The 10003-nt window shown below is 37.5% G+C and overlaps 4 protein-coding genes across 5 annotated transcripts; 1 reads left to right on the forward strand and 3 right to left on the reverse strand.

Annotated features, from left to right (window-relative positions):
- Positions 1-27: 27 nt before the first annotated feature.
- LOC117787537 (zinc finger protein 48) lies at positions 28-2565 on the reverse strand. Its single transcript, XM_034626083.1, has 3 exons — positions 2199-2565; positions 1578-2139; positions 28-964 (listed from the first exon to the last, which is right to left on the reverse strand). The coding sequence occupies exons 1-3, from the start codon at positions 2462-2464 to the stop codon at positions 806-808; spliced, it is 987 nt and encodes a 328-aa protein (XP_034481974.1). The 5' UTR covers positions 2465-2565; the 3' UTR covers positions 28-805.
- A 493-nt stretch (positions 2566-3058) lies between these two features.
- LOC117788596 (COP9 signalosome complex subunit 3) lies at positions 3059-5453 on the forward strand. Its single transcript, XM_034627395.1, has 8 exons — positions 3059-3236; positions 3344-3592; positions 3655-3920; positions 3984-4178; positions 4234-4542; positions 4614-4796; positions 5217-5284; positions 5354-5453. Exons 1-8 carry the CDS (start codon positions 3182-3184, stop codon positions 5367-5369), a joined length of 1341 nt encoding a protein of 446 aa, XP_034483286.1. The 5' UTR covers positions 3059-3181; the 3' UTR covers positions 5370-5453.
- A 309-nt stretch (positions 5454-5762) lies between these two features.
- On the reverse strand, positions 5763-6788 carry LOC117788601. Its single transcript, XM_034627404.1, has one exon. The coding sequence runs from the start codon at positions 6404-6406 to the stop codon at positions 6185-6187; it is 222 nt and encodes a 73-aa protein (XP_034483295.1). The 5' UTR covers positions 6407-6788; the 3' UTR covers positions 5763-6184.
- Positions 6789-8371: 1583 nt separating this feature from the next.
- LOC117788599 lies at positions 8372-9636 on the reverse strand. 2 transcript variants are annotated; one of them, XM_034627402.1, is made up of 3 exons: positions 9528-9636; positions 8784-9078; positions 8372-8730 (listed from the first exon to the last, which is right to left on the reverse strand). In XM_034627402.1, exons 2-3 carry the CDS (start codon positions 9049-9051, stop codon positions 8378-8380), a joined length of 621 nt encoding a protein of 206 aa, XP_034483293.1. In that variant the 5' UTR covers positions 9052-9078; positions 9528-9636; the 3' UTR covers positions 8372-8377. The 2 variants fall into 2 exon arrangements, with proteins under 2 accessions (XP_034483293.1, XP_034483291.1); XM_034627400.1 differs by lacking the exon at positions 9528-9636 and having other exon boundaries at positions 8784-9239.
- Between the last annotated feature and the right edge of the window lie 367 nt (positions 9637-10003).

Genomic DNA, 10003 nt, shown 5'->3' on the forward strand with positions numbered 1-10003 from the left:
ATTGTAAATAACAGCAAATAGAGAATCTAATTGTATTAACAATTTTACACAGAGACTTTTATTTCAAGCATTTCATTTAGCATTCACTCGAGAGAACAAAATAGCGACAATTGTTTTGATACTCAAATCAAACTCAGACAATAAAATTACAAAAATATACACACATTATTGATTTGAAAAGATTAATCGAGTAGTGGAGGAAAATTAAAAAATCAGAAACATAAATAAACAGCTAAAATATACATACTTAACATACTTAACTTAAGATTCTTGAGATCGGAAACGAAAGAAATCGTATCGGATCAGATTACAAACTTTAAATCAATTACAAATGATCAACTAATAATTAAATTAAAATTAATTAATTATATAACATACATATTAAACAGATTCTGTTCAGTTTAAATTTTGAAACAATTAGGCAAATATATATTATGATAAATATGAATTATACTATATTATGTGCGCCGATCTCACAAAAATATGGACTGAGGCAAAAGACACACTGGAAAGCGTACACAGAAGTCGACTTGAGGCTCAGAATTGAATTTTGCAAAGACCACAGACCACACGACGATGGAGGTTAGATTTTTAAAAATACAATTTAAAATTTAAATTAAAAACTAGTTTAAACATAAAAGAATTAATAAATGAAAACGTAAATCAACATAAGCTAAATTTCAAAGTGTTGTAAAAAACAAAAACCAAAAACCAAAATCATATCAGATTCTAAAATGATATTAACATTAAATGGAAAACGTAAACTCAATAAATGAACATTTAAATTCAAATCTTGTTTTAAATTTCATCTTATTTGTGGCAAGCTGGTTTGTGTCGCTGCTGTTGCTGCCACATCTTTGGCATGTCGCTGACGATGCTTATAAAGTGAGCTGGGATCACGCGTGGAAAATTTGCAGTGCTCGCATTTCAACGGCTTTTCACCTGTGTGCTGACGCATGTGTATCTGAAGAAGATTGAATTGAAATTAATACATAAATATTTATATACTTTACTTTTCTCAATTACTATCGATTTGAATTTAATTTAATTGTATTCTATTCTCAGAGAATCACTAAAACTCTCTACTGTATATTTAAGTTAATTACATTTAAAAACCTTACGATGGTCGATAAAATTTAATTTATTAAATGAAGCAGAATTTGAATGCAGAACGTATTTAGAGGCCAAACCAAGATCAAAATGACATTCCGCTTGAAATTCGGTTCAGTTTTGACAAAGTTATGAAAGTTTGAAGTTGGTCGAACTTTTGACCTAGCAACTTTACAGGTCCAAATTTTTGTTCAATTTGCCATGATTTTTTACAAGAAACTGAAAGCCCAGAATCAATTTTAAAGTGTTGTTTTATACTAACTACGACATAAGGAATTGAATAAAACTGAAAACTTGAACTTGAAAACTTGAACTTAAAAATTTTCAATTTCTAAAATTTCAAAGGGGGGACCCTTGGATTTAGAATCGAAACCTGGATCTCAGTTAACTACTACTATATACCACTTCTACTGCTATTTTCCTACTATTGCTACTATATATTTTCTACAACTATAAGTAGTACTTACTATTAAGCTGGCCTTTCGCGCTGTCTTCTTGCCACACACACTGCAGATGAATGGTTTGATTTTGTTGTGCACAGTCTTTACATGCTTGGACAGTGTTTTTCCGCTGACAAACTTTCTCTGGCAAATCTCACAGGTTTTCTCCGCATAATATTTGTTCTTTTTAACTGGCGCTGTTTGTGGCGCCACTTGAGATGCAGTTGACTCGTCTAACTGTTGTTGATGCTGCTGCTGCTCCTGCTGCTGTTTCTGGGCACGACGTCGCAGCAGTTCCCGTCGCAGCACTCTGCCACGCCACTTCCGGTGCACTCGCATGTGTCGCCAGACGAGCGCCGAGATCGCCGACTTGTAGTCACAGCCGAGTACTGGACATTGCAATAGATCCACATCCAGTTGATGCATTTTCCAGAGATGTGAGGAGCAGCGTCGCCAGTTTGTAAACTCCAGTCCACACTCGCTGCAGCTGTAAGCCTCCCCCTGCCCCTCGCCCTTGTGGCACTTGGCGTGCAACATCAGCTTGTGGGCATCCTCGAATTTGTAGCTGCAAGCGCTGATCTCAGCACAACTGTTATAAAAGTGGAAAACTCAGAACTTAACACGTTTTTTATAAGAAAAGCTACTCACGGTATTTGCATTTTTACACGCAGTGCAAGTCGAAAGTCTTTAAAGGGCATGGGCTGCAATTCGGCGGGTGGAGGAGGCGGCGAATCCATGCGGGACGCCAACTGATTGTGTGTCTCTGTTTTCTGTGCTTTTTCCTGTTTAGCCGAGTCAGCTTTAATCGGCTGATAGCCATGAAAGAACATCATATGTCCACGCAAATCCTCCATTAAATCATATTGCCGTAGACACAAACTGCATACGTAAACAATGCGCGGCGGCAATTCCATTTTTTAAATAAATTAAACAATTTTCACTGAGCGGCAAATGTTATGATTTTTGGCAATCAACAATCAGCTGTTTACTTAACAGCAACAGCAACTTAACAGTGGGTCAAACAGAAATGCTAGCTTCAATTTGAAGTTAACAGCTGGACATTTATAACAGAGGCATCACAATGGATAACAGAGCACAGCTGCTACGAGAGGAGCAATACAGAGGAGCAACATGGGTATACAGTGACTGCCAATACGTAAAATGACAAACAATAATTAATATTGCATATATGGTTGGGATTTATTAAAATTTACGTAAATAATTACCTGAATACAACAAATACTTAATAAACTGTCAGCACTAGCAAGCAATTCATTGAAAATCAAAACATTGCCACCTTGCAAAAGAGTATTTGCAGAAAATTCCTATTAGACGGCTTTAATTTATATTTAAAATATATATTCAGACACGTAAAAATATTACAAATTCTAGCTACACAATTATAGAACTTTTATAATTGATCACAATTTCAAAATGAGCTTAAATTCGCGAACCAAGCCTGCCAGCCCGTTTTTTGTTGCGACATGACTATTAAAACAAGTTGGCAGCACTGCTACGGTCACACTGTCAAAAGGAAAAACGCGAACGCGTATAAAAGAATTTTATATTTTATTTAATTTATTAGTTCTTAGCGATATAATAATCAGAGCTCTACAGTCTCGGACTCAAATATGGGCAGCGCACTAGAGAACTATGTGAATCAGGTGCGCACACTAAGCGCAACGGGTAAGTAAATTCCAGAGACCGGTCTTTTATAGAAGACAGCAACTAAAATTGCACACTGGATTGGCAAATTGTTAATGGGTATTGTTTTTATGCGGGTTCTTTGGCAGGCAGTTATCGGGAGTTGGCCGATGAGTTGCCCGAGTCGTTGTCGCTGCTTGTGCGCAACTGGAGCATATTGGATAATGTGCTCGAAACGCTGGACATGCAACAACACACATTGGGCGTGCTCTATGTGATTCTCGGCAAGCTGCACAGCGTCGCCTCATCAAATCCGGAGCCGGCACAGATAATACAATTAATGCGCGACTTTATGCAACGCAGCAATACTGAGCAGCTGCGCTTTGCCGTCTGTCCGTGTAAGTAATTCAACAACAAATAAACAATATCTTATAAATAATATTAATATGAATTCCCTTAGTTTACGAGACTTGCCATTTGTTTACGGACTTTTTGGTGCAAAAGAATCTTAGCATTTTGGGCATTAAAGTGCTGTCGCGAGCGATTGAACAAATCAGACAATTGGACACACAGCTAACACCAATACACGCCGATCTCTGCCAGCTTAGCCTTAAGGCGAAAAACTTTAATCTGGTGCTTCGCTATCTGGATGCGGATATCACAGACATCTCCACCGTGGCCGCCGAATGCAAAAATCAGCAACAACAGCAGCCACAACATACGCTGGTAAACTTGAATTGTTTATCAATTATAAATGATTTCCTACTTCTATATATTTGTACATTTTAGGATGCCAACAACGATGCCAAGTACTTTTTGTTGTACTATTATTATGGCGGCATGATCTATACGGCTGTTAAGAACTACGAGCGTGCTTTGTACTTCTTTGAGGTGTGCATTACCACGCCCGCCATGGCCATGTCCCACATTATGCTGGAGGCATACAAAAAGTTTCTCATGGTTTCACTGATTGTCGAGGGCAAGGTAGCTATACTATCTCTTATCAACAATTGAGAGCTAATTCCTTGTCTTTATTTAGATTGCGTATATACCAAAGAACGCACAAGTCATTGGTCGCTTTATGAAGCCGCTGGCGAATCATTATCACGACCTGGTCAATGTGTATGGCAACTCGTCGAGCGAGGAGCTGCGCATCATTATACTCAAATACAGTGAAGCATTTACGCGTGATAACAACATGGGTCTCGCCAAGCAAGTGGCAACGTCTTTGTATAAGCGTAACATCCAGCGTCTTACGAAAACCTTTCTAACTCTCTCCCTAACCGATGTCGCCAGTCGTGTCCAGCTGCCCAGTGCCGTTGAAGCGGAACGTTACATTCTAAACATGGTTTGTGGGCACTTGACTAATAACTCCATGTTTACAATATATATATTACAAATTGTATTTAATTTTAACAGATCAAATCGGGTGAAATCTTTGCCAGCATCAATCAAAAGGATGGCATGGTTCTGTTTAAGGATGATCCAGAGCAATACAACTTACCGGACATGTTCCTCAATGTGCAAACGAACATAACGCAAGTGCTCGATTTGGTTAAACAAATCAACAAAATGGAGGAGGAGATCATTTTGAATCCAATGGTAAGTAAATTAACAATATATGCAATTGTTTTGACAAGGAAAATAAAATTACATATTACTTTATTGGCTTATTTATTAAATTATTTTAGTAACTCAATATTTCTTTGTTTGAACTTGATCTAAAAACAGTTGCTTAAGGGATTTATTATTTAATATTTTTTATATTATTCATTCAATATATTTCTTTTTTTCAATTGGTCTGCAAATATTGCAAAAATTTGAGGAATAAAATCAAAATAAATAATCTTTTAAATTGGGACCAAAATTCTGATCCAGATTGTTTCTTTTTGAGACCCTGTACTCTTTTTCAAGTCTTTTATTTGTTTATTTATTGGCATTTTGCAGCCTTCGGAAAAATTTTATATATTTATTACAAGTTGTAAAAATAAAAATCTGTACAATTTTGTGGTTTTATTTCAGTATGTGAAAAAGGCGCTGGGCAGTCAGGATGATGACTTGGCGTCACAGCATCCCAAGACCTATTCGGGGTAAGACAAGACAAGAGAAGAAATGTAATGAATTCCTTAAGCTAGCTAACTTTTGTTTAATTTTAACAGTGATCCCACGGATTGAAAACACATAATGATGCTGCAAAGGCGTTAAGATCCGGCCCTGGGCCAAACATCCAACTCATATGCTCCAGCAACAAAAACAACAGAAGAAAGAGAAGAACAACAAACAACGCGCCTAATTGCAAATTTATAGATGAACATGCTATTTTAAATAAACTATGTATAAATCAAATGAATCATTGACTAAGACTCGCCGTCATCGCACGGCGGACAGCGGCGGCTTCTAATCAATGGAACCAATTATTGATTGCCTGGTACATTCCGGACACACACACCCGGAGTGGGAGAGATAACAACAGGTTCAATTATGATAACAAGGCATTAACTCGATCAGGCGACATTTTTGGTTGCTTTGCACTTGGTGTGAGCGCCGTAATTAGGCACTTGTCATAACTAATATCGAGTTGTATTTGTATATTGGTATATGATTTTATTTTATTTACAATATCAATGTCAGGCATGACGAAGTTGTTAAGCTAAACCTAAAACTAAAGTGACTAGTGACTGCCCACCCATCGACCCCACAGTATAGTGCGTGTTTTACATATATGTAGATGTATATAATAGTTTAAGTGGTTTGTAAGCACTAGTTTTAGATGTATTTACAGACTAAGACTAATTACTATTTATGTGGCTATGTACAATGTGTTTGTTGCTGCTGCTGTTTCTGCTTCTGCTACTGTCTCCGTCGCTCTCTGAACCACATCTACGTTGTATGCGAACTTTAATATAGTTTGTGGCCTCTGCTTTGAGATTCCGTTTTCTCCGAGAGCATCGTCAGTCGCAGTCGCAGTTGCCGTTCTTCAAATTCGTTGCTTAACCGGTTTTCATAGCATCCACTTCCAGCAGCGCGGTTGTCTTCAATGGACTGGTAAGTGACACGCCCACGCCCACACCGACCCCGATAGTGTCTTTGGTGGACATGCCACGATAGACTTTATGCACCACATTGAAGATTATAAAGCAGACAATCAACACCAGCAGCGACATGAAGACATAGGCCAAAACCAGCGGTGTATCCGAAATGGGATCCAACATTGTTATACGAGTATTCCAAATTGTTGATGTTTTTATTTTGTATTGTATATATATATATGTGTAATATATATATATAGAGCGACAGAAAGAGAGAGTTTTGTGACAGCGACACTGTGAGTCTGAGAGAATTTGGGAACTGAGGAAGTTGTACGTTGTTCGGAAGGCAGAGTCAAAGAACGAGTGCGACGAACTGAAGCGCGTATGCTAATTAAATGTCGTATATGCATATAATTATATATATTTGTATGTATATATATTTTTTTGTATATCTGCTTGTATCTGTTGCTGTTGTCGAGAAGCGTACGCCGACTTTCCGTACCGTATGCATTGACACCTGAGTGTTAACTGAGGCTAGACAGAATGTGCTAGCGAATAGAACTTTGTTACGTATACGCAATGTTGTGCGCCGCACGCTCTGTCTCTGTGTGATAAGCCCGACAATGCGGCCCGCTTAGTATTTAGAGGCGTTTATTTGTGTATTTGCTGCTGAAAATTGTTATACTTATATTATTGCACCGGGTCAGGTCGAAGTTTCTGCATCTATTCGCAGTTTGATCGCGGTGCATGTCGTGACAAGTTTTCTCTAGAAACAAACAAAATATAGTACTTGTCGGGTGTTGATCGGCTAGCATATACCCTGTAGACGGTCTAAGGTGCATCAATTATACAAGTATTGCTACATTCCTAACTTGTAAATTGTTATTTTGCCAATTACAAGCCAATAAAGTGATTGATCGACTAACATATACCCTGTAGACAGTCTAAAGTGCATCAATTTTACAGGTATTCTTATATTTTTAGCTTGTAACCAGTTATGCTTATTATATTTAGCAATTTCACATGGTTGATCGACTTGCAAGATACCCTATAGAAATGAATCAAGATGTTGGATATTATATGGACAGTTCTAGCCTGAAATTATTGGGGACAGAGAATGAAAAGGTATATATACCTTGTTTACTTAATTTTTTGTTTGGAGGGTATTAATATTATTTGGTTTTTCTTAACACTTACAGGTATAAGCTGTATAGAAAATTTTCCAACGCTAGCTAAAATAACTCCAGAGATTGCAGCATATAAAAATTAATTTAAATGTTTAAAATCAATTGCTCAACGGTTGCGTTTAAGTTTAGGATAAATTTAGTGTCTTGTCCAGCTGCATATTAAATTTTCGAGCTTTAACTTTAATAAAGTAAGAGATTGTTCAGTTTCTAGGTTTATTAGACTCCAATTGTTTTCATTTCAAATGTGTATAGGGTATCAAATATTATGAATGCCAAACACATTTATGAATCCAGCCAATCGTTTGTCTTTTATTTATACATTGTATTTTTTTGCTTTAATAATTGAAATGAATAGAAAGAGAATAAATGACACAGAGCTGGCAATTAAATTGGAATAGCGTCTGGCATATTTGTGACTTGTTACGGATCTTAATTGCTGGAGGGATGAGGGTTGGGGGTGTTTGTGGGGCTTATTAAATGCTATCGCCATCAACATCGCCATCGTGTGTGGTTTTGTGATTTGGCAATCGTTGTTATCTAAAAAGCGACTGATAATGCTCGTTTTTTTTCCTTCTATTTTTAATGGCCCCCCCCAATTGAGATAAGCACAAAGAAGCAGCACTTGTCTGGTCTCTGCCAGGTGTACGTGGAGAGGTTTTCGATAACGCTGCTGCTTTTGGAGTGCACAAGCTCCAAGACGACACAGTTTCTATTTCTGTTTCAGTTCCCAGCGGAGCAGCGACCTTGTATTTCTAGTGCGAAGCGACTTGGACTTGCCTAGAGAGCATAGATATTTTTTTTTTCAACCACTTTTTATATGCATAACCAGTACACACACACACACACACACACGCACTCAAGAATACACAAAAAACGAGTTCTATAAAATAAAAAGCCTTATTATATATGCAAGCCCCCTCTCTTATGCTCTGCCCTCTTGCTCTGTCACGCCTCCTCTCTCTCTCTCTCAAATTTCCTCTGTCTGCTCCGACTTGGCTGGTCTCTTGGGTGCTCGACACGCCGCCATATTGTCCGTGCAACGTGCCTCCATCACATCCTTGATGACATCATCCAGCACAAGACGCATGTTATTGCGCTCACAGCACCTCAGGAGCACTTTTAATCTTGGTATCTTGGACATGTGATCGTAGTACTTGAATATACGCAAACTGTCCGCATCGCGTTCCATGGCAGCAGCACATCTCTCCACGCTATCCTTGCAATTGCACATAAAGCTGACAGCACGTCGCTTTGGATTCTGAAAGATGTCCAAACCCACGCTGACCAGATAACACGGCTCCAAGGTGAGCGTAATTCGCACTGTCATCATTCAATTGATTTATGTACTATAGCTAAATTTAAAACCTACTTACCCACCGATGAATCAAAGATCTGTGAACGATTCTGTATCCAAACGGATCGTGCACTTGTCTGTGTGCCAAATATATCGGATCGTGTGGATTCCTTATATGCAATCGAGAAACGGGACACAGGCGCCGCTGGCAACGGCAAATTATCATAGATGGAGATGTAGATCTTATGACTGACATAGGCCACAATGAAGAACAGTATGATGAGAATGAGCAGGAAGACAATGTAGGTAAAAAGTGTGGGTAACCAAATGATGGCGTCCAGCAACATTAGAAAAGAAGCTTGCTAGGATTTCAACTTGAAAACAAAAAAATTATGAAAAATGTTTATGTGATGACAAATGGAAAAATATATGGCTGCAAACCTCCAATATTTTCAAAAAGAATAAGGTTCAAAGTGCAAGATTTGGGTTAGTGAACAGATTTAAGCTTCAAAAAAAAACAAAACAATTTTAAGTTCTAAACTGTTTTTCAATTTTCTTCAATTTTTTAAGGCCAATAATTATTTAATAAATAAAATTGCAAACTGTTTAGGCATCTAATTTAATAAATTGATGGGTAATATTAAGTTTTTTTAATAGTAAAATTATAGTTGTGAAATTGAAAGTTTAATTAAAATTATAGGCAGTAAAATTTAAAAAAAATATGACATTTATGTAATAATTTTTTTTAACGATCCTTTTTTTAGCAAACAGGTCAGATTTTTCTACAGATTTACAGCCCTGAATAGAATACACTCTACTTTACCATATTCTCCCATGTCCAGCTAAACTTGGATCGCTTGAACGATCTGTGTTTTGCAACATCTATGTAAATGTATTTATTACTGGTATTGTGGATTTTTTGCTCGTTTTTTACTTGTTGTTTATAGTACATACGATTTTACATTGATAATATTATTTATTTTAAATTGTATTCTCTTCTCTCTCGCGCTCTCTATCGCATACACTTTCTCATTTTGTTGTCTGTCTGTCGCACGTGTTGTGGCTTTCTTTCTTTTTTTTTTCTTTTGCCTTGGCTTAATGTACACATTTCATAACATTTAGCTTTTAGTCGCTATGCACGCTCTCTCGCTCTTTTGCTCTCTTTATAGTCTAACCCGCCGGCGGGTGCACTCAACGCTCTCAGGCGTAAGGGGCGTGGCTTGCACGCCTTAAAAAAACAAACTAATTCTTAGGTTCAACCTTTAGCTAACTGCATGTCTGTGCGTGTTGGTGTGTGTA

This window comes from Drosophila innubila (genome assembly GCF_004354385.1).
Source record: "Drosophila innubila isolate TH190305 chromosome 3L unlocalized genomic scaffold, UK_Dinn_1.0 0_D_3L, whole genome shotgun sequence".
In the NCBI taxonomy this organism is placed as follows: Eukaryota; Metazoa; Arthropoda; class Insecta; order Diptera; family Drosophilidae; genus Drosophila; species Drosophila innubila.